This window comes from Bufo gargarizans, chromosome 1 (genome assembly GCF_014858855.1).
Source record: "Bufo gargarizans isolate SCDJY-AF-19 chromosome 1, ASM1485885v1, whole genome shotgun sequence".
NCBI lineage: Eukaryota > Metazoa > Chordata > Amphibia > Anura > Bufonidae > Bufo > Bufo gargarizans.
The window spans coordinates 190725489-190751403 of record NC_058080.1 but is presented as its reverse complement, the minus strand read 5'-3'; the positions used below and the strand labels follow the sequence as shown (position 1 = coordinate 190751403).

General features: G+C 43.0%; 1 protein-coding gene across 1 annotated transcript; it reads left to right on the top strand.

The window, feature by feature from the left end:
• The first annotated feature begins 18884 nt into the window (after positions 1 to 18884).
• LOC122925750 (tigger transposable element-derived protein 1-like) lies at positions 18885 to 21095 on the top strand. Its single transcript, XM_044277103.1, has 2 exons — positions 18885 to 18957; positions 19309 to 21095. The coding sequence occupies exons 1-2, from the start codon at positions 18885 to 18887 to the stop codon at positions 21093 to 21095; spliced, it is 1860 nt and encodes a 619-aa protein (XP_044133038.1).
• The last annotated feature ends 4820 nt before the right edge of the window (positions 21096 to 25915 follow it).

The following is a 25915-nucleotide window of genomic DNA, read 5'->3' as shown; positions in this document are numbered from 1 at the left end:
TACCTATTTCCACCAAATATTGATTGAGGCCTAAGATTTATCTGCTTTCACAAAATACTGATTAAGGGGTTTCGATATATCTGTTTCTACCATATATTGATTGAGGCCTGCAATATACCTGATTCCACAAAATACAGATTAAGGGGGTTAAATATACCTGTTTTTACAAAATACTGATTAAGGTCTGTGATATACCTGCTTCCACAAAAGACTGATTAAGGGGTTTGATATACCTGCTTCCACAAAATACTGATTGAGGCCTGCGATATTCCTGATTTTACAAAATACTGATTAAGAGGTTTGATATACCTGCTTCCACCAAATATTTATAAAGGCCTTGCAATATAAATGCTATAAAAAATTACTGATTAAATCATTTGATATGCGTGGTTCCACCAAATATTGATTAAGGGCTGCGATATAACTACTTCCTCAAAACACTGATTAAGGGGTTTGATATTCCTGTTTCCATCAAATATTGATTGAGGAGTGTGATATACCTGCTTCCACTAAATAATGATACAGGTTTTGATATACGTGCTTCCACAAAATACTAATTGAGGCCTACAGTATACCTGTTTCCACAAAATACTGATTAAGAGGTTCGATATACCTGTTTCCACCAAATATTGATTGAGGCCTGCAGTATACCTGCTTCCACACAATACTGAATAAGGGGTTTGATATACCTGCTTCCACAAAATATTGATTGAGGGGTGCGATATATTTGCTTCCACAAGATACTGATTAAGGGGTTTGATATAACTGCTTCAACAAAGTACTGATTGAGGCCTGCGATATTCCCGATTCCACAAAATACTGATTAAGAGGTTTGATATGCCTGCTTTTACCAAATATTGATTAAGGGCTGCGATATACCTGCTTCCACAAAAAACTGATTAAGGGGTTTGATAGTCCTGTTTCCATCAATAATTGATTGAGGGGTGTGATATACCTGCTTACACAAAATACTGATTAAGGGTTTGAAATACTTGCTTACACCAAATTATGATTGAAGAGTGCGATATACCTGCTTCCACAATATACTGATTAGGAGGTTCGATATACAAGTTTCCACCAAATAATGATTGAGGCCTGCGATATATCTGCTTCAAGAAAATACAGATTAGGTGGTTGGATATATCTGCTTCCACAAAATACTGATTAAAGGGTTTGTTTTTCCTGCTTCTAACAAATATTGATTGAGGGCTGCGAGATACCTTCTTCCACAAAAAACTGATTAAGGGGTTTGATATACCTGCTTTTACCAAATATTGATTAAGGGCTGCGATATACCTACTTCCACATAATACTGATCAAGGGGTTTGATATACCTGCTTCCACCAAATATTTATTAATGCCTTCCAATATAATTGCTACCACAAAATACTGATTAAGTGGTTTTCTATGCCTGCTTCCACCAAATATTGATTAAGGGCTGCTATATACCAGCTTCCACAAAAAACTGATTAGGGGGTTCGATATTCCTTTTTCCACCAATTATTGATTGAGGGGTGCGATATATCTGCTTACACAAAATACTAATTAGAGGGTTTGAGATACCTGCTTCCACCAAATATTGATTGACGAGTACAATATACCTGCTTCCACAAAATACTGATAAAGGTTTTGATATACCTGCTTCCACAAAATACTGATTGAGGCCTGCGATATACCTGCTTCCACAAAATACTGATTAAGGGGTTTGATATACCTGCTTCCACAAAATACTGATTAAGGGCTACGATATACCTGCTTCCACAAAATATTGATTATTGGGTTCGATATATCTGTTTCTACCAAATATTGAGATTGAGGCCTGCAATATACCTACTTCCACAAAATACTGATTGAGGTCTGTGATATACCTGCTTCCACAAAATACTGATAAAGGGGTTTGATAAACCTGCTTCCACAAAATACTGATTGAGGCCTGTGATATACCTGCTTCCACAAAATACTGATTAAGAGGTTCGATATACAGGTTTCCACCAAATATTAATTGTGGTCTGCAATATACCTGCTACAACAAAATACTGATTAAGGGGTTCAAAATACCCGTTCCTAACAAATATTGATTGAGGGGTGCTTTATACCTGCTTCCATAAAATAATGATTAAGGGGTTTGAAATACCTGCCTATGATATTCCTTCTTCCACAAAATACTAAATAAGGGGTTCGATATTCATGTTTCTACAAAAAATTGATATTGCTGCTTCCACAAAATACTGATTAAGGGGTTCGATATACCTGTTTTTTTACAAAATATTGTAAGAGGCCTACGATATAACTTCTTCCACAAAATGCCGATTAAGGGGTTCGATATATCTGTTTCTACCAAATATTGATTGAGGCCTGCAATATACCTGATTCCACAAAATACCGATTAAGGGGGTTAAATATACCTGTTTTTACAAAATACTGATTAAGGTCTGTGATATACCTGCTTCCACAAAATACTGATTAAGGGGTTTGATATACCTGTTTCCGCAAAATACTGATTGAGGCCTGCGATATTCCTGATTTTACAAAATACTGATTAAGAGGTTTGATATACCTGCTTCCACCAAATATTTATAAAGGCCTTGCAATATAAATGCTATAAAAAATTACTGATTAAATCATTTGATATGCGTGGTTCCACCAAATATTGATTAAGGGCTGCGATATAACTACTTCCTCAAAACACTGATTATGGGGTTTGATATTCCTGTTTCCATCAAATATTGATTGAGGAGTGCGATATACCTGCTTCCACTAAATAATGATACAGGTTTTGATATACGTGCTTCCACAAAATACTAATTGAGGCCTACAGTATACCTGTTTCCACAAAATACTGATTAAGAGGTTCGATATACCTGTTTCCACCAAATATTGATTGAGGCCTGCAGTATACCTGCTTCCACACAATACTGAATAAGGGGTTTGATATACCTGCTTCCACAAAATATTGATTGAGGGGTGCGATATATTTGCTTCCACAAGATACTGATTAAGGGGTTTGATATAACTGCTTCAACAAAGTACTGATTGAGGCCTGCGATATTCCCGATTCCACAAAATACTGATTAAGAGGTTTGATATGCCTGCTTTTACCAAATATTGATTAAGGGCTGCGATATACCTGCTTCCACAAAAAACTGATTAAGGGGTTTGATAGTCCTGTTTCCATCAATAATTGATTGAGGGGTACCTGCTTACACAAAATACTGATTAAGGGTTTGAAATACTTGCTTACACCAAATTATGATTGAAGAGTGTGATATACCTGCTTCCACAATATACTGATTAGGAGGTTCGATATACAAGTTTCCACCAAATAATGATTGAGGCCTGCGATATATCTGCTTCAAGAAAATACAGATTAGGTGGTTCGATATATCTGCTTCCACAAAATACTGATTAAAGGGTTTGTTTTTCCTGCTTCTAACAAATATTGATTGAGGGCTGCGAGATACCTTCTTCCACAAAAAACTGATTAAGGGGTTTGATATACCTGCTTTTACCAAATATTGATTAAGGGCTGCGATATACCTACTTCCACATAATACTGATCAAGGGGTTTGATATACCTGCTTCCACCAAATATTTATTAATGCCTTCCAATATAATTGCTACCACAAAATACTGATTAAGTGGTTTTCTATGCCTGCTTCCATCAAATATTGATTAAGGGCTGCTATATACCAGCTTCCACAAAAAACTGATTAGGGGGTTCGATATTCCTTTTTCCACCAATTATTGATTGAGGGGTGCGATATATCTGCTTACACAAAATACTAATTAGAGGGTTTGAGATACCTGCTTCCACCAAATATTGATTGACGAGTACAATATACCTGCTTCCACAAAATACTGATAAAGGTTTTGATATACCTGCTTCCACAAAATACTGATTGAGGCCTGCGATATACCTGCTTCCACAAAATACTGATTAAGGGGTTTGATATACCTGCTTCCACAAAATACTGATTAAGGGCTACGATATACCTGCTTCCACAAAATATTGATTATTGGGTTCGATATATCTGTTTCTACCAAATATTGAGATTGAGGCCTGCAATATACCTACTTCCACAAAATACTGATTGAGGTCTGTGATATACCTGCTTCCACAAAATACTGATAAAGGGGTTTGATAAACCTGCTTCCACAAAATACTGATTGAGGCCTGTGATATACCTGCTTCCACAAAATACTGATTAAGAGGTTCGATATACAGGTTTCCACCAAATATTAATTGGGGGTTGCAATCTACCTGTTTCCACAAAATACTGATTAAGGGGATTGACATAGCTGCCTCCACAAACTACTAATTTGCGGCTACAATATACCTGCTACAACAAAATACTGATTAAAGGGTTCAAAATACCTGTTCCTAACAAATATTGATTGAGGGGTGCTTTATACCTGCTTCCATAAAATAATGATTAAGGGGTTTGAAATACCTGCCTATGATATTCCTTCTTCCACAAAATACTAAATAAGGGGTTCGATATTCATGTTTCTACAAAAAATTGATATTGCTGCTTCCACAAAATACTGATTAAGGGGTTCGATATACCTGTTTTTTACAAAATATTGTAAGAGGCCTACGATATAACTTCTTCCACAAAATGCCGATTAAGGGGTTTGATATACCTGTTTCCACCAAATATTGATTGAGGGGTGCTATATACCTGCTTCCACAAAATACTGATTAATAGGTTTGATTTACCTGCTTACACAAAATACTGATTGAGAGCTACAATAAGCAGTACTTGCTTCTGAAAAAATACTGATTAAGGGGTTTGATATACCTGCTTCCACAAAATACTGATTGAGAGCTATGATATAAAGTACCGGCTTCGACAAAATACTGATTAAGGGGTTTGATATACCTGCATCCAAAAAATACTGATTAAGAGCTAAAATATACAGTACCTGCTTCCACAAAATACTGATTAATGGGTTTGATATACCCGCTTCCACAAAATACTGATTGAGGGCTACGATATACCTATTTCACAAAATAAAAAATAAATGGTTCATTATAGCTGTTTCTACAAAATATTGATTGAGGCCTGCGATATACTTGCTTCCACAAAATACTGATTAAGGGGTTTGATATACCTGCTTCCACAAAATACTGATTGAGGGCTACGATTTATACCTGCTTCCACAAAATATTGATTATTGGGTTCGATATATCTGTTTCTACCAAATATTGATTGAGGCCTGCAATATGCCTACTTCCACAAAATACTGATTGAGGTCTGTGATATACCTGCTTCCACAAAATACTGATAAAGGGGTTTGATATACCTGCTTCCATAAAATACTGATTAAGGCCTGTGATATACCTGATTCCAAAAAATACTTAGTAAGAGTTTTGATATATCTGCTTCCACCAAATATTGATTACGGGTTGCAATATACCTGCTTCCACAAAATACTGATTATGGGGTTTGATATACCTGTTTCCACCAATTATTTATTATGGTCTTGCAATTTAACTGCTACCACAAAATACTGATTAAGAGGTTTGACAAGCCTCCTTCCACCAAATATTGATTAAGGGTTTTGATATCCCTGCTTCCACAAAAAACTGATTAAGGCTGGGTTCAGACCTGAGCATTTTACAGCGCGTTCCTACGCGCTGTAAAACACTCAACAAGGAGAAACCAATGCTTCCCTATCGGCATGGTTCTCACCTGGGCGTTTTACAGCGCGTACAATTGCGCTGTAAAACGCCCGACACCCCAAGAAGTACATGAGCTTCTTTGGGGTGTCTTGTCGCGCGTTCCCGTACATAGACTTTCAGGAACGCGCGACATTGGGGGTTCACTTGTCTCTGTATGCGCGATTGCAAACGCCCGTACAATCGTGCATACAGAGCGCTCCATCGTGAACGCTCAGGTGTGAACCCAGCGTAAGGGGTTTGATATTTCTGTTTCCACCAAATATTGATTGAGGTGTGCGATATACCTGCTTTCACAAAATACTGATAAGGGTTTTCATATACCTGCTTCCACAATATACTGATTGAGGCTTGCGATATACCTGCTTCCACAAAATACTTAAGGGGTTTGATATAGCTGCTCCCACAAAATACTGATTGAGGGCCACGATATACCTGATTCAACAAAATACTAATTAAGAGATTTAATATACCTGTTTCAACCAAATATTGATTGAGGGGTGCTTTATACCTGCTTCCATAAAATACTTACTATGGGGTTTGAAATACCTGCTTCCACAAAAAAATTATTGAGGCCTACGATATTCATGCTTCCACAAAATACTGAATAAGTGGTTCGATATAACTGTTTATAAAAAATATTGATTGAGGCCTTCGATATAACTTCTTCCACAAAATACTGATCAAGGGGTTCGATATACCTGTTTCCACCATATATTGATTGAGGGGTGCGATATACCCGCTTTGATAAAATACTGATTAATGGGTTTGGTATACCTGCTTCCACCAAATATTTATTGAGGATTTCGATATACCCACTTCCACAAAATACTGATTAAGGGGTTTGATATACCTGTTTCCACCAAATATTGATAGAGGCCTATGATATACCTGAGTCTACAAAATACTGATTAAGGGGTTTGATATACCTGCTTCCGCAAAATACTGATGAAGGCCTGCGATATATTTGCTTCCACAAAATTATGATTAAGGGGGTTTGATATACCTGCTTCCACAAAATACTGATTGAGGGCTGAGATATACCTGCTTCCACAAAAGACTGATTAAGGGGTTTGATATACCTGTTTCAACAAAATACTGATTGAGGCCTGCGATATTCCTGATTGCACAAAATACTGATTAAGAGGTTTGATATGCCTGCTTTTACCAAATATTGATTAAGGACTGCGATATACCTGCTTCCACAAAAAACTGATTAAGGGGTTCGAAATTCCTGTTTCCATCAATTATTGATTGAGGGGTGCGATATACCTGCTTCCACAAAATACTGATTAGGGGGTTTAAGATACCTGCTTCCACCAAATATTGATTGAGGAGTACGATATACCTGCTTCCACAAAATACTGATTAAGGGGTTTGACATAGCTGCTTCCACAAACTACTAATTGAGGGCTACGATATACCTGCTACAACAAAATACTGATTAACGGGTTCTATATACCTGTTCCTACCAAATATTGATTGAGGCCTACGATATACCTGCTTCCGTAAAATACTGATTAAGGGGTTCGATATACCTGTTTCCACAAAATACTGATTGAAAACTACGATATACCTTCTTCCACAAAATACTGATTAGGGGTTCGATATACCTGTTTCTACAAAATATTGATTAAAGTCTGCAATATACCCGCTTCCACAAAATACTGATTAAGTTGTTTGATATACCTGCATCCACAAAATACTGATTGAGTGATGCTATATACCTGCTTCCACAAAACACTGATATACCCGTTTCTACAAAATTTTGATTGAGGCCTGCCATATATATGCTTCCAAAAAATATTTATTAAGGGGTTTAATATACCTGTTTCCGCCAAATATTGATTGAGGCCTGCAATATACCTGATTTCACAAAATACTGATTAAGGGGTTCGATATACCTTTTTCCACCAAATATTGATTGAGGGGTGCGATATACCTGTTTCCACAAAATACTGGCTTGATATACCTGCTTCTATCAAATATTGATTGAGACCTGCGATATACATGCTTCTACAAAATACTAATTAAGGGGTTCGATATACCTGTTTCTAGAGATGGCCTTGCGGTCGTTTTGTGGCGAACTTTGCTTGTTCACAGAATATGCGAACATATGGCGATGTCTGCCGGTGCCATATTCTTTGCATTGTGCAGAACTTTGATCAATGACACATCCATCAGGTTGTATAGTACAGCCAATTGAGACGTTTTAGCACATGGACACACACGCTACATGTTGAGGAAGGGTTGAGACGTATGCATATATATCCATGCATGCCCGCAAACACGTGCGGGCATGTATGGTATATATGCATACATTAACCAACGCACCATGGGATGATGTGCGCAGATGTGCCCAGCATCTGCGCACGTCTGCCCATGGTGATCCCCAGGGGCTCATGGTGGCCCCTGTGGGAAATATGTGACCCCTTATAATTAGAGTTGAGCGAACACCTGGATGTTCGGGTTCGAGAAGTTCGGCCGAACATCCCGGAAATGTTCGGGTTCGGGATCCGAACCCGATCCGAACTTCGTCCCGAACCCGAACCCCATTGAAGTCAATGGGGACCCGAACTTTTCGGCACTAAAAAGGCTGTAAAACAGCCCAGGAAAGAGCTAGAGGGCTGCAAAAGGCAGCAACATGTAGGTAAATCCCCTGCAAACAAATGTGGATAGGGAAATGAATTAAATTAAAAATTAAATAAATAAAAATTAACCAAAATCAATTGGAGAGAGGTTCCATAGCAGAGAATCTGGCTTCCCGTCACCCACCACTGGAACAGTCCATTCTCAGATATTTAGGCCCCGGCACCCAGGCAGAGGAGAGAGGTCCCGTAACAGAGAATCTGTCTTCATGTCAGCAGAGAATTAGTCTGCATGTCATAGCAGAGAATGAGGCTTCACGTCAGCCACCACTGCAACAGTTCATTGGCATATATTTAGGCCCAGCACCCAGGCAGAGGAGGGAGGTCCCGTAACAGAGAATCTGTCTTCATGTCAGCAGAGAATTAGTCTGCATGTCATAGCAGAGAATGAGGCTTCACGTCAGCCACCACTGCAACAGTCCATTGGCATATATTTAGGCCCAGCACACACACAGGCAGAGGAGAGAGGTCCCGTAACAGAGAATCTGGCTTCATGTCAGCAGAGAATCAGTCTGCATGTCATAGCAGAGAATGAGGCTTCACGTCAGCCACCACTGCAACAGTCCATTGTCATAAATTTAGGCCCAGCACCCAGGCAGAGGAGAGAGGTCCCGTAACAGACAATCTGGCTTCATGTCAGCAGAGAATTAGTCTGCATGTCATAGCAGAGAATGAGGCTTCACGTCAGCCACCACTGCAACAGTCCATTGGCATATATTTAGGCCTAGCACACAGGCAGAGGAGAGAGGTCCCGTAACAGACAATCTGGCTTCATGTCAGCAGAGAATTAGTCTGCATGTCATAGCAGAGAATGAGGCTTCACGTCACCCACCACTGCAACAGTCCATTGGCATATATTTAGGCCTAGCACACAGGCAGAGCAGAGAGGTCCCGTAACAGACAATCTGGCTTCATGACAGCAGAGAATCAGTCTGCATGTCATAGCAGAGAATGAGGCTTCACGTCACCCACCACTGCAACAGTCCATTGGCATATATTTAGGCCTAGCACACAGGCAGAGCAGAGAGGTCCCGTAACAGACAATCTGGCTTCATGACAGCAGAGAATCAGTCTGCATGTCATAGCAGAGAATGAGGCTTCACGTCACCCACCACTGCAACAGTCCATTGGCATATATTTAGGCCCAGCACCCAGGCAGAGGAGGGAGGTCCCGTAACAGAGAATCTGTCTTCATGTCAGCAGAGAATTAGTCTGCATGTCATAGCAGAGAATGAGGCTTCACGTCAGCCACCACTGCAACAGTCCATTGGCATATATTTAGGCCCAGCACACACACAGGCAGAGGAGAGAGGTCCCGTAACAGAGGATCTGGCTTCATGTCAGCAGAGAATCAGTCTGCATGTCATAGCAGAGAATCAGGCTTCACGTCAGCCACCACTGCAACAGTCCATTGTCATAAATTTAGGCCCAGCACCCAGGCAGAGGAGGGAGGTCCCGTAACAGACAATCTGGCTTCATGTCAGCAGAGAATTAGTCTGCATGTCATAGCAGAGAATCAGGCTTCATGTCAGCCACCACTGCAACAGTCCATTGGCATATATTTAGGCCTAGCACACAGGCAGAGGAGAGGTTCATTCAACTTTGGGTAGCATCGCAATATAATGGTAAAATGAAAATAAAAATAGGATTGAATGAGGAAGTGCCCTGGAGTCCAATAATATATGGTTATGGGGAGGTAGTTAATGTCTAATCTGGACAAGGGACGGACAGGTCCTGTGGGATCCATGCCTGGTTCATTTTTATGAACGTCAGCTTGTCCACATTGGCTGTAGACAGGCGGCTGCGTTTGTCTGTAATGACGCCCCCTGCCGTGCTGAATACACGTTCAGACAAAACGCTGGCTGCCGGGCAGGCCAGCACCTCCAAGGCATAAAAGGCTAGCTCTGGCCACGTGGACAATTTAGAGACCCAGAAGTTGAATGGGGCCGAACCATCAGTCAGTACGTGGAGGGGTGTGCACACGTACTGTTCCACCATGTTAGTGAAATGTTGCCTCCTGCTAACACGTTGCGTATCAGGTGGTGGTGCAGTTAGCTGTGGCGTGTTGACAAAAGTTTTCCACATCTCTGCCATGCTAACCCTGCCCTCAGAGGAGCTGGCCGTGACACAGCTGCCTTGGCGACCTCTTGCTCCTCCTCTGCCTTGGCCTTGGGCTTCCACTTGTTCCCCTGTGACATTTGGGAATGCTCTCAGTAGCGCGTCTACCAACGTGCGCTTGTACTCGCGCATCTTCCTATCACGCTCCAGTGCAGGAAGTAAGGTGGGCACATTGTCTTTGTAGCGTGGATCCAGCAGGGTGGCAACCCAGTAGTCCGCACAGGTTAAAATGTGGGCAACTCTGCTGTCGTTGCGCAGGCACTGCAGCATGTAGTCGCTCATGTGTGCCAGGCTGCCCAGGGGTAAGGACAAGCTGTCCTCTGTGGGAGGCGTATCGTCATCGTCCTGCCTTTCCCCCCAGCCACGCACCAGTGATGGACCCGAGCTGCGTTGGGTGCCACCCCGCTGTGACCATGCTTCATCCTCATCCTCCTCCACCTCCTCCTCATCCTCGTCCTCCTCGTCCTCCAGTAGTGGGCCCTGGCTGGCCACATTTGTACCTGGCCTCTGCTGTTGCCAAAAACCTCCCTCTGAGTCACTTCGAAGAGACTGGCCTGAAAGTGCTAAAAATGACCCCTCTTCCTCCTCCTCCTCCTCCTCCTCCTGGGCCACCTCCTCTTCCATCATCGCCCTAAGTGTTTTCTCAAGGAGACATAGAAGTGGTATTGTAACGCTGATAACGGTGTCATCGCCACTGGCCATGTTGGTGGAGTACTCGAAACAGCGCAACAGGGCACACAGGTCTCGCATGGAGGCCCAGTCATTGGTGGTGAAGTGGTGCTGTTCTGTAGTGCGACTGACCCGTGCGTGCTGCAGCTGAAACTCCACTATGGCCTGCTGCTGCTCGCACAGTCTGTCCAGCATGTGCAAGGTGGAGTTCCACCTGGTGGGCACGTCGCATATGAGGCGGTGAGCGGGAAGGCCGAAGTTACGCTGTAGCGCAGACAGGCGAGCAGCGGCAGGATGTGAACGCCGGAAGCGCGAACAGACGGCCCGCACTTTATGCAGCAGCTCTGACATGTCGGGGTAGTTGTGAATGAACTTCTGCACCACCAAATTCAGCACATGCGCCAAGCAAGGGATGTGCGTCAAATTGGCTAGTCCCAGAGCTGCAACGAGATTTCGCCCATTATCACACACCACCAGGCCGGGCTTGAGGCTCACCGGCAGCAACCACTCGTCGGTCTGTTGTTCAATACCCCGCCACAACTCCTGTGCGGTGTGGGGCCTGTCCCCCAAACATATGAGTTTCAGAATGGCCTGCTGACGTTTACCCCGGGCTGTGCTGAAGTTGGTGGTGAAGGTGTGTGGCTGACTGGATGAGCAGGTGGAAGAAGAGGAGGAGGAAGCCGAGAAGGAGGAGGTGGCAACAGGAGGCAAAGAATGTTGCCCTGCGATCCTTGGCGGCGGAAGGACGTGCGCCAAACAGCTCTCCGCCTGGGGCCCAGCTGCCACTACATTTACCCAGTGTGCAGTTAGGGAGATATAGCGTCCCTGGCCGTGCTTACTGGTCCACGTATCTGTGGTTAGGTGGACCTTGCTACAGATGGCGTTGCGCAGTGCACACTTGATTTTATCGGATACTTGGTTGTGCAGGGAAGGCACGGCTCTCTTGGAGAAGTAGTGCCGGCTGGGAACAACATACTGTGGGACAGCAAGCGACATGAGCTGTTTGAAGCTGTCTGTGTCCACCAGCCTAAATGACAGCATTTCATAGGCCAGTAGTTTAGAAATGCTGGCATTCAGGGCCAGGGATCGAGGGTGGCTAGGTGGGAATTTACGCTTTCTATCAAATGTTTGTGAGATGGAGAGCTGAACGCTGGCGTGTGACATGGTTGAGACGCTTGGTGACGGAGGTGGTGGTGGTGGTGTTGGTGGTACATCCCCTGTTTGCTGGGCGGCAGGTGCCAACGTTCCTCCAGAGGCGGAGGAAGAGGCCGAGGCGGCAGCAGCAGAATAGGCCGAGGCGGCAGCAGCAGAAGAGGTAGCAGGGGGAGCCTGAGTGACTTCCTTGGTTTTAAGGTGTTTACTCCACTGCAGTTCATGCTTTGCATGCAGGTGCCTGGTCATGCAGGTTGTGCTCAGGTTCAGAACGTTAATGCCTCGCTTCAGGCTCTGATGGCACAGCGTGCAAACCACTCGGGTCTTGTCGTCAGCACATTGTTTGAAGAAGTGCCATGCCAGGGAACTCCTTGAAGCTGCCTTTGGGGTGCTCGGTCCCAGATGGCGGCGGTCAGTAGCAGGCGGAGTCTCTTGGCGGCGGGTGTTCTGCTTTTGCCCACTGCTCCCTCTTTTGCTACGCTGTTGGCTCGGTCTCACCACTGCCTCTTCCTCCGAACTGTGAAAGTCAGTGGCACGACCTTCATTCCATGTGGGGTCTAGGACCTCATCGTCCCCTGCATCGTCTTCCACCCAGTCTTGATCCCTGACCTCCTGTTCAGTCTGCACACTGCAGAAAGACGCAGCAGTTGGCACCTGTGTTTCGTCATCATCAGAGACATGCTGAGGTGGTATTCCCATGTCCTCATCATCAGGAAACATAAGTGGTTGTGCGTCAGTGCATTCTATGTCTTTCACCGCTGGGGAAGGGCTAGGTGGATGCCCTTGGGAAACCCTGCCAGCGGAGTCTTCAAACAGCATAAGAGACTGCTGCATAACTTGAGGCTGAGACAGTTTCCCTGGTATGCATGGGGGTGATGTGACAGACTGATGGGGTTGGTTTTCAGGCGCCATCTGTGCGCTTTCTGCAGAAGACTGGGTGGGAGATAATGTGAACGTGCTGGATCCACTGTCGGCCACCCAATTGACTAATGCCTGTACCTGCTCAGGCCTTACCATCCTTAGAACGGCATTGGGCCCCACCATATATCGCTGTAAATTCTGGCGGCTACTGGGACCTGAGGTAGTTGGTACACTAGGACGTGTGGATGTGGCAGAACGGCCACGTCCTCTCCCAGCACCAGAGGGTCCACTAACACCACCACGACCATGTCCACGTCCGCGTCCCTTACTAGATGTTTTTCTCATTGTTATGGTTCACCACAACAACAAATATATTATTTGGCCCAATGTATTGTATTCAAATTCAGCGGGATATAAATTTGAGGCCTAGTATTTAGGCGCTGGGTGACCGGTATGGATTTAGTGACAGAATTAGACTTGGAAATGCACAGAAGCGTGTGTGTGAAGTTATTCTGAATGACCCTATGTGCACCTTGAATATTATATACCCTTTTTGGGATAGATTTCAAATAGCTCTGATATAGCAGGAACCACTAAATTATGAAATTGCTAAATTGGGAATTGTATTTCAACCCAGAACAAAAAATGTGCTTTGACGGACACTAAATATCTTGCCCAGCAACAACAGTACAGCGGTAACGAGAGATTTAGCAGGATATAAATTTGAGGCCTAGTATTTAGGCGCTGGGTGACAGGTATGGGTTTAGTGACAGAATTAGACTTGGAAATACACAGTAGCGGGTGTGTGTGAAGTTATTCTGAATGACCCAATGTGCACCTTGAATATTATATACCCTTTTAGGGATAGATTTCAAATAGCTCTGATATAGCAGAAACCACTAAATTATGAAATTGCTAAATTGGGAATTGTATTTCAACCCAGAACAAAAAATGTGCTTTGACGGACACTAAATATCTTGCCCAGCAACAACAGTACAGCGGTAACGAGAGATTTAGCAGGATATAAATTTGAGGCCTAGTATTTAGGCGCTGGGTGACAGGTATGGGTTTAGTGACAGAATTAGACTTGAAAATACACAGTAGCGGGTGTGTGTGAAGTTATTCTGAATGACCCAATGTGCACCTTGAATATTATATACCCTTTTAGGGATAGATTTCAAATAGCTCTGATATAGCAGAAACCACTAAATTATGAAATTGCTAAATTGGGAATTGTATTTCAACCCAGAACAAAAAATGTGCTTTGACGGACACTAAATATCTTGCCCAGCAACAACAGTACAGCGGTAACGAGAGATTTAGCAGGATATAAATTTGAGGCCTAGTATTTAGGCGCTGGGTGACAGGTATGGGTTTAGTGACAGAATTAGACTTGAAAATACACAGTAGCGGGTGTGTGTGAAGTTATTCTGAATGACCCAATGTGCACCTTGAATATTATATACCCTTTTAGGGATAGATTTCAAATAGCTCTGATATAGCAGAAACCACTAAATTATGAAATTGCTAAATTGGGAATTGTACTTCAACCCAGAACAAAAAATGTGCTTTGACGGACACTAAATATCTTTCCAAGCAACAACAGTACAGCGGTAACGAGAGATTTAGCAGGATATAAATTTGAGGCCTAGTATTTAGGCGCTGGGTGACAGGTATGGGTTTAGTGACAGAATTAGACTTGGAAATACACAGTAGCGGGTGTGTGTGAAGTTATTCTGAATGACCCAATGTGCACCTTGAATATTATATACCCTTTTAGGGATAGATTTCAAATAGCTCTGATATAGCAGAAACCACTAAATTATGAAATTGCTAAATTGGGAATTGTACTTCAACCCAGAACAAAAAATGTGCTTTGACGGACACTAAATAACTTTCCCAGCAACAACAGGACAGCGGTAACGAGAGATTTAGCGGGATATAAATTTGAGGCCTAGTATTTAGGCGCTGGGTGACAGGTATGGGTTTAGTGACAGAATTAGACTTGGAAATACACAGTAGCGGGTGTGTGTGAAGTTATTCTGAATGACCCTATGTGCACCTTCAATATGATCTACCCTTTTAGGGATAGATTTCAAATAGCTCTGATATAGCAGAAACCACTAAATTATGAAATTGCTAAATTGGGAATTGTATTTCAACCCAGAAGAAAAAATGTGCTTTGACGGACACTAAATAACTTTCCCAGCTACAACAGGACAGCGGTAACGAGGGATTTAGCAGGATATAAATTTGAGGCCTAGTATTTAGGCGCTGGGTGACAGGTATGGGTTTAGTGACAGAATTAGACTTGAAAATACACAGTAGCGGGTGTGTGTGAAGTTATTCTGAATGACCCAATGTGCACCTTGAATATTATATACCCTTTTAGGGATAGATTTCAAATAGCTCTGATATAGCAGAAACCACTAAATTATGAAATTGCTAAATTGGGAATTGTACTTCAACCCAGAACAAAAAATGTGCTTTGACGGACACTAAATATCTTTCCAAGCAACAACAGTACAGCGGTAACGAGAGATTTAGCAGGATATAAATTTGAGGCCTAGTATTTAGGCGCTGGATGACAGGTATGGGTTTAGTGACAGAATTAGACTTGGAAATACACAGTAGCGGGTGTGTGTGAAGTTATTCTGAATGACCCAATGTGCACCTTGAATATTATATACCCTTTTAGGGATAGATTTCAAATAGCTCTGATATAGCAGAAACCACTAAATTATGAAATTGCTAAATTGGGAATTGTACTTCAACCCAGAACAAAAAATGTGCTTTGACGGACACTAAATAACTTTCCCAGCTACAACAGGACAGCGGTAACGAGAGATTTAGCAGGATATAAATTTGAGGCCTAGTATTTAGGCGCTGGGTGACAGGTATGGGTTTAGTGACAGAATTAGACTTGGAAATACACAGTAGCGGGTGTGTGTGAAGTTATTCTGAATGACCCTATGTGCACCTTCAATATGATCTACCCTTTTAGGGATAGATTTCAAATAGCTCTGATATAGCAGAAACCACTAAATTATGAAATTGCTAAATTGGGAATTGTATTTCAACCCAGAACAAAAAATGTGCTTTGACGGACACTAAATAACTTTCCCAGCTACAACAGGACAGCGGTAACGAGAGATTTAGCAGGATATAAATTTGAGGCCTAGTATTTAGGCGCTGGGTGACAGGTATGGGTTTAGTGACAGAATTAGACTTGAAAATACACAGTAGCGGGTGTGTGTGAAGTTATTCTGAATGACCCAATGTGCACCTTGAATATTATATACCCTTTTAGGGATAGATTTCAAATAGCTCTGATATAGCAGAAACCACTAAATTATGAAATTGCTAAATTGGGAATTGTACTTCAACCCAGAACAAAAAATGTGCTTTGACGGACACTAAATAACTTTCCCAGCTACAACAGGACAGCGGTAACGAGAGATTTAGCAGGATATAAATTTGAGGCCTAGTATTTAGGCGCTGGGTGACAGGTATGGGTTTAGTGACAGAATTAGACTTGAAAATACACAGTAGCGGGTGTGTGTGAAGTTATTCTGAATGACCCAATGTGCACCTTGAATATTATATACCCTTTTAGGGATAGATTTCAAATAGCTCTGATATAGCAGAAACCACTAAATTATGAAATTGCTAAATTGGGAATTGTACTTCAACCCAGAACAAAAAATGTGCTTTGACGGACACTAAATAACTTTCCCAGCTACAACAGGACAGCGGTAACGAGAGATTTAGCGGGATATAAATTTGAGGCCTAGTATTTAGGCGCTGGGTGACCGGTATGGATTTAGTGACAGAATTAGACTGGGATATGGCCAAAAAATAACCACACTATTGCTGGTTAAATGCACTTGGTGACGGGCGCAGCTTGCCCCTGATGTAGTATATGGCCAAAAAATGAACAGACTATTGCTGGTTAAATGCACTTGGTGTCACAGCTTGACCAACCACACTACTGAGGGTTAAATGCACTTGGTGACGGGCGCAGCTTGCCCCTGATGTAGTATATGGCCAAAAAATAAACAGACTATTGCTGGTTAAATGCACTTGGTGTGACAGCTTCACCCTGATGTAGGCTTTAGCCAGAAAACAACCACACCATTGAGGGTTAAATGCACTTGGTGACAGGCGCAGCTTGCCCCTGATTTTGTATATGGCCAAAAAATGAACAGACTATTGCTGGTTAAATGCACTTGGTGTGACAGCTTCACCCTGATGTAGGCTTTAGCCAAAAAACAACCACACCATTGAGGGTTAAATGCACTTGGTGACAGGCGCAGCTTGCCCCTGATTTTGTATATGGCCAAAAAATGAACAGACTATTGCTGGTTAAATGCACTTGGTGTGACAGCTTCACCCTGATGTAGGCTTTAGCCAAAAAACAACCACACCATTGAGGGTTAAATGCACTTGGTGACAGGCGCAGCTTGCCCCTGATTTTGTATATGGCCAAAAAATGAACAGACTATTGCTGGTTAAATGCACTTGGTGTGACAGCTTCACCCTGATGTAGGCTTTAGCCAAAAAACAACCACACCATTGAGGGTTAAATGCACTTGGTGACAGGCGCAGCTTGCCCCTGATTTTGTATATGGCCAAAAAATGAACAGACTATTGCTGGTTAAATGCACTTGGTGTGACAGCTTCACCCTGATGTAGGCTTTAGCCAAAAAACAACCACACCATTGAGGGTTAAATGCACTTGGTCGCAGCTTGTGCTGGCGCACCACAAGACACAAAATGGCCGCCGATCACCCCAGAAAAATGTGACTGACAAACGGTCTGGGCAGCCTAAAAACAGTGAGCAATTGAGGATCAGCAGCTCAATGATCCACAGCTGCAGATCGATCAGTTAATCAAGTCCTTTGGAGGAGTTAATCTGCCTAATCTCGCCCTACTGTCGCAGCCGCAACCTCTCCCTACGCTAATCAGAGCAGAGTGACGGGCGGCGCTATGTGACTCCAGCTTAAATAGAGGCTGGGTCACATGGTGCTCTGGCCAATCACAGCCATGCCAATAGTAGGCATGGCTGTGATGGCCTCTTGGGGCAAGTAGTATGACGCTTGTTGATTGGCTGCTTTGCAGCCTTTCAAAAAGCGCCAAGAAAGCGTCACAAAAGCGCCAAGAAAGCGACGAACACCGAACCCGAACCCGGACTTTTACGAAAATGTCCGGGTTCGGGTCCGTGTCACGGACACCCCAAAATTCGGTACGAACCCGAACTATACAGTTCGAGTTCGCTCATCCCTACTTATAATATATGTAGGGGCTTGTGCCCCCTTATATATATGACTGCGTCCCCATCTATAATCCCCCTTAGAATACATTATGCCCCTTATATATGTGTATATATATTATCAGGAGGACATATATGTGTATCTGCCATGGCTCTCCCCCAGGTGTGTATATATATATATATATATACAGTGATACCTCGGTTCACGAACGCTTCTGTTCGCGAACAACTCGGTTCACGAACAGAAAAGTTCATAAAAATATGCTCCGGTTCACGAACTCCGCCTCGGTTCACGAACAGGAGCCGCGGCCATTTTAATGCTATTTCCAGGCTGTCACATGGTCGTGACTTCCTGTAGGAAGACCGTGGAGAGAAGAAGAGACACAGAAAGAAATACTGTGAGTACTCTGCAAACATTTTAAGTGCTTTTTGGTGTGCTTTTTAGCACATACAGTACTGTACAGTTCACTGGACACCCAATATGGCTCCCAAGAAGCATAGTGGAAAAAAGAAAGTGCGGAGCAGCAATGAAGGTGACAAGAACAGAAATGCAGGTGACAATGTGCAAAGTGGAAATGCAAGTGACAATGTGCAAAGTGGAAATGCAGGTGACAATGTGCAAAGTGGAAATGCAGGTGACAATGTGCAAAGTGGAAATGCAGGTGACAATGTGCAAAGTGGAAATGCAGGTGACAATGTGCAAAGTGGAAATGCAAGTGACAATGTGCAAAGTGGAAATGCAGGTGACAATGTGCAAAGTGGAAATGCAGGTGACAATGTGCAAAGTGGAAATGCAGGTGACAATGTGCAAAGTGGAAATGCAGGTGACAATGTGCAAAGTGGAAATGCAAGTGACAATGTGCAAAGTGGAAATGCAGGTGACAATGTGCAAAGTGGAAATGCAGGTGACAAGAATGTGCAGCGCAAGCATGGTGGCAAAAAGAAAGTGCAGAGCAGTAGTAAAGGTGACAGCAAGGTTGTGAAGAAAATAACCATTGAGCTGAAGAAGGAAATTATAGAAAAGCATGACCGTGGTATTCGTGTGACTGATCTGGCCTCGGAGTACAAGATGGCAAAGTCAACAATCTCGACTATTCTGAAAAACAAAGCCGCCATCAAAGGAGCTGATGTTGCAAAAGGAGTGACAATGTTAACCAAGCAGAGGACGCAAGTTCTGGAAGAGGTGGAAAAACTTTTGTTGGTGTGGTTGAATGAGAAACAGCTGGCAGGTGATAGCGTTAGTGAAGCTATGATCTGTGAGAAAGCCAGGAAATTGCACAGTGATTTACTGCAAAGAAGCCCCTCTACAAGTGCAGCAAGTGACGAATTTAAAGCCAGTAGGGGGTGGTTTGAAAAATTCCGCAGGAGAAGTGGCATCCACAGTGTGATTAGACATGGTGAGGCTTCCAGTTCTGACAAGGCCACAGCAGAAGCCTACAAGTTAGACTTTGCGGAATTCATGAAGACAGAAGGATACGTCCCTCAACAAGTGTTCAACTGTGATGAAACAGGGCTCTTCTGGAAAAAAATGCCGAACAGAACCTATATCACGCAGGAGGAAAAGGCACTACCAGGGCACAAGCCCATGAAGGACAGATTGACCCTTTTGCTGTGTGCCAACGCAAGTGCCGATCTAAAAATTAAACCACTACTGGTGTACCATTCTCAGACCCCTCGTGCATTTAGGGAACAAAATGTGAACAAGGCCAGACTGCCCGTCATGTGGAGAGCCAATGCCAAAGCTTGGGTCACAAGGCAATTGTTTATGGAATGGCTGCACAAGGTGTTTGCACCCACCGTCAGAAAATATCTTTCTGATAACCAGCTGCCTGAAAGGTGCCTTCTTCTGATGGACAATGCCCCGGCACACCCTCCAGCCTTGGTGGATGATATGGATGCAGAGTATGACTTCATCAAGGTAAAGTTCCTCCCACCCAACACAACACCACTTCTGCAGCCCATGGACCAGCAAGTCATCTGCAACTTCAAGAAGCTGTACACAAAGGCGCTCTTCACTAGGTGTTTTAATGTCACTGAAGAGACGTCCTTGACTTTGAAAGAATTCTGGAAGAAACATTTCAATGTTGTCCACTGCATTAACCTCATTGACAAAGCCTGGGAAGAGGTCACTCCCCGAACCCTAAATTCAGCCTGGAGGAAACTGTGGCCAGAATGTGTCGCTGAACGTGAACATGACTTTGACGGGTCTGATGCAGAGGTAGTGCAGGTAATTGTGTCCATGGGCAAGAGTATGGGTCTGGACGTTGATGGTACTGATGTGGAAGAGCTTGTTGAGGAACATAGGGAGGAGCTGACCACGGAAGAACTTTCTGAACTCCACGGTGAGCAGCAGAGGGCACTTCTTGAGGAGCATTCCACTGAGGAAGAAGAAGAAAGGGAGGAGGTTAGCAGTGATGCCATAAAATCCATTATGCAAAAATGGAATGAGTGCCATGATTTTTTTGAAAAGCACCACCCCAACATAACTGTTGTGAACAGAGTGCTAAATCTCATGAATGATAATGTGGTCTCTCATTTTCGGAGGGTTATGCAGCGCAGGAAGAGACAAGTGACATTGGACAGATTTTTCAGACAAACTGAGGCTGCAGCTAGGAGACAAAGGAGAGAGGAAACCCCTGAAGGAGATCCCCCTGATGTCCTTATGGAGGGGGACTCTCCCTCCAAACAATAACTGCCTCCTACCTGCCTTCCTCAATGCCAGAAGTCATCTCAAGCAAGGTTAGTGTCCTCTCTTTATACATTACTATACTGTACTAATGTGTATTGTAATTTGTTTCATATTTTTGTGCTTCAAAAAACCCCCAAAAAAGGTCAGCACGGATTAACCGGATTTACATTGAACCCTATGGGAAAATGTGCCTCGGTTCGCGACCAATTCGGTTCGCGACCAGAGTCAGTTCACGAATTAAGTTCGTGAACCGAGGTATCACTGTTATATGTATATATATATATATATATATATATATATATATAGGCCTATAACTGCCCATGTATGCCCCCAGGTTTATAATGTATATTGTAGGAGAGTCCCCGGAATAATAATGGACGGACGATACGTGCCACCAGAGGTCCTGGCCTCGGTGGAGTAAGAACCGGATCATTGCGGTTACAGCGGCGAATGCTGCTGGCGCAGCGTGTCCGGGCCGGTTCTTACTGTTCCCCACGGCCAGCCCAGGTTTTTGGTGGAGCTGGGCCTTTAAAGAACCCAGCCTGCTGATGATGGGGGTGGGGTGTGTCTTGCTGTGCTGGAGATTTACACAGACAGACAGAGTGAGTGCTGGTGAAGGAGAGTCTGGGCGCAGCACACATTGAAGGATAGCCCTGGGACCTGTGGTGCTACGAGCCGAAGGGGCTCTGGCCTGAGGGAGACAAAGGCAGATAGCCTAGAAGCCTGCAGAACTGCTGTGGTCTGTCCAAAACAAGGTGACTCAAACCTGCTGTTTATTTTCTATGGAAGGACTTTTGTTCTATGCACTATGTGGATATGCACCTGTGTGGTCTGCACATTGCCTGTTATGCCGTTGGTGTGAATAAAGTCACAGTGTATCACAAAGACTGTCTATGATTGCCTCAATACTGCCGCCGCTACCGTAGCCTACCACGGGCACATCCCCACAATATGTATATATATAAAAATAAATAAATAAACTGCAATCAAAGAATACCTCTCATTGCTGTTATTTTTATTATACTATATTCTGGGGTGGGAACCCTATGTACAGCTGAGATAACCCGGTGTGAACAAATTTGTTCTACATGTGTGTGTATGTATATATATATATATATATATATATATATATATATATATATATATATATATATACTTAAATTTCCCCGGCGTTCAGCGAGTTCCTGCAGGGGGTGGATATGTCTCCAGGTGGCTGGTGACTTCAAAGGCACTTTGTTGAGTTTATCAGCCTATTTACTATGCGGCCCCACCTTGTGTTTGTGACATGGCTGGACGTGTGGTGCTGCTAGCCTCAGGGTCCAACTGGCATGCATACGTCACAGTCACACTATGATGTCACACCCCTGAGAAGGGGGGAGGTGGGGGTTTCTGAGGCTGATATAGGAGCCTGAAACCAGGAAGAAGGGCTCTTGCAACCAGACCAGAACCAGACACACATGGGAGAGAGCAGCTACATGATGACCAGCTGGAAAAGGCCTACTCTGGAAGGATTAAGTATCAACCCTATAACCCCTGATCTACCCCCTTATTTATATGGTAGTGTGCTGCTATAAATATATATATATATATATATATATATATATATATATATTCTATTGATATAGATATATATAATTATAAGCAATGCCTGATCCCTGCTACCGCTGACCCTGGTCCCTGCTGTGTCCCTGATACCCTTGCCTCTGACTTCCACCCCTGGTTAACCCGTACCGTGCCCAGCAAACCCCCCCTCTGTGGACACTGGTACAATTATCCCCATTGTTAATCCTTTGTGTTTGTGGTCGGCTTACACCCCTGTAAGACCACCGTTAACCCTCGTCGTGCCCCCTAGGGATAGAATATTAGTCAGGTGGGTGGGTTGTTATACTTGTATGTGTGTATTGTATAGTTAGTTTGTGGGTGGAATTTGGGATTGTATATTTAGTGTTGTGTTGTCAGTATTGCGTGCGTAGTGTATTGTAATAAATACCGTAATATTTGTACCCTTTGTGTAGTGTGTACTTGTTAGCGGTAGTAAGTAAGGCGCATGCAGCTAGTGTAGCGATCAGTGTAAGCATAGCGAAGATATTGTGTATTTTTTATATAAAGGCATAAATAGGCGGAGTCTTCACTAGACAGCTCCTCCTATTTATGAATATTAATTATCGATATTCGCATAATATTGGTAATTAATATTCCCCCTTTACACTACATGACCACAAAAGTCCCATTAAGGACTGGTATAGGTGTGCTATCGATAGATGTGACTTACTATAGGGGTGTGATAAACTTATAATATGCTTTCTAACATAGAAAGTATATTATAGTGCATTTGTATTGTGCAGCAGTTGTGTGCGGTTCTGTAGCGATACTGCAGCTTTACATGCCAAACGCTCTTGGAACAAGAATTTTCAACTGGTGTGATATACCAGTTGCCCCCCCAAAAAACTGATTGAGGCGGGGGGGTGTGATATACAAACCGGATTCCAAAAAAGTTGGGACACTATACAAATCGTTAATAAAAACTGAATGCAATGATGTGGAGGTACCAACTTCTAATATTTTATTCAGAATAGAACATAAATCACGGAACAAAAGTTTAAACTGAGAAAATGTACCATTTTAAGAGAAAAATATGTTGAATCAGAATTTCATGGTGTCAACAAATCCCCAAAAAGTTGGGACAAGGCCATTTTCACCACTGTGTGGCATCTCCCCTTCTTCTTACAACACTCAACAGACGTCTGGGGACCGAGGAGACCAGTTTCTCAAGTTTAGAAATAGGAATGCTCTCCCTTTCTTGTCTAATACAGGCCTCTAACTGTTCAATCGTCTTGGGCCTTCTTTGTTGCACTTTCCTCTTTATGATGCGCCAAATGTTCTCTATAGGTGAGAGATCTGGACTGCAGACTAGCCATTTCAGTACCCGGATCCTTCTCCTACGCAGCCATGATGTTGTGATTGATGCAGAATGTGGTCTGGCATTATCTTGTTGAAAAATGCAGGGTCTTCCCTGAAAGAGATGACGTCTGGATGGGAGCATATGTTGTTCTAGAACCTGAATATATTTTTCTGCATTGATGGTGCCTTTCCAGACATGCAAGCTGCCCATGCCACACGCACTAATGCAACCCCATACCATCAGAGATGCAGGCTTCTGAACTGAGCGTTGATAACAACTTGGGTTTTCCTTGTCCTCTTTGGTCCGGATGACATGGTGTCCCAGATTTCCAAAAAGAACTTCGAATCGTGACTCGTCTGACCACAGAACAGTCTTCCATTTTGCCACACTCCATTTTAAATGATCCCAGGCCCAGTGAAAACGCCTGAGCTTGTGGATCTTGCTTAGAAATTGCTTCTTTGCACTGTAGAGTTTCAGCTGGCAACGGCGGATGGCACGGTGGATTGTGTTCACTGACAATGGTTTCTGGAAGTATTCCTGAGCCCATTCTATGATTTCCTTTACAGTAGCATTCCTGTTTGTGGTGCAGTGTCGTTTAAGGGCCCCAGAGATCACAGGCATCCAGTATGGTTTTACGGCCTTGACCCTTAGGCACAGAGATTGTTCCAGATTCTCTGAATCTTTGGATGATGTTATGCACAGTTGATGATGATAGATGCAAAGTCTTTGCAATTTTTCGCTGAGTAACCTTTCTGATATTGCTCCACTATCTTTCTGTGCAACATTGTGGGAATTGGTGATCCTCTACCCATCTTGGCTTCTGAGAGACACTGCCACTCTGAGAAGCTCTTTTTATACCCAATCATGTTGCCAATTGACCTAATTAATGTTAATTGGTCTTCCAGCTCTTCGTTATGCTCAAATGTACTTTTTCCAGCCTCTTATTGCTACGTGTCCCAACTTTTTGGGAATTTGTTGACACCGTGAAAATTTGAATCAACGTATTTTTCCTTTAAAATTATACATTTACTCGGATTAAATGTTTGATCTGTCATCTATGTTCTATTACAAATAAAATATTGACATTTGCCATCTCCACATCATTGCATTCAGTTTTTATTATTTTGTTTAGTGTCCCAACTTTTTTGGAATCCGGTTTGTACATATAATATACTTTCTACTTTCTGCATTTTGGTATTTCAGCATTTGTTTGCGGTTCTGCTGCGTTACCGCAGCTACACAAAGTGACAAACGCAATTGGAACAAATAATTTCAACTAGTGTGATATACCAGTTGCCCCTAAAAAAAATTGATTGAGGCAGGGGTGTGATATACAAATAATATACTTTCTATATGGTGCATTTGGGTAGTACAGCATTTGTTTGCGGTTCTGCTGCGTTACTGCAGCTACACAGTGTGACAAATGCTTTTGGAACAAATATTTTGAAATGGTGTGATATACCAGTTGCCCCCCAAAAAATTGGTTGAGGAAGGGGTGTGATATAACAATAATATACTTTCTATATAGTGCATTTGGGTAGTGCAGCATTTGTTTGCAGTTCTACTGCATTAAAACAGCTACACAGAGTAACCAACACTACTGGAACATATATTTTCAACTGGTGTGATATACCAGTTGCCCCCCCAAAAAACTGATTGAAGCAGGGATGTTATATACAAATAATATACTTTCGATATAGTGCATTTAGGTAGTGCAGCATTTGTTTGTGGTTCTGCTTCATTACAGCACCTACACAAAGTGAAAAATGCTATTCTAACAAATATTTTCAACTGGTGTGATATACTAGTTGCCTCTCCAACAAAGTGATTGAGGCGGAGGTGTGATATACCAATTATATACTTACTATATAGTGCATTTGGGTAGTGCAGCATTTGTTTGTGGATCTGCTGCTTTTCCGCA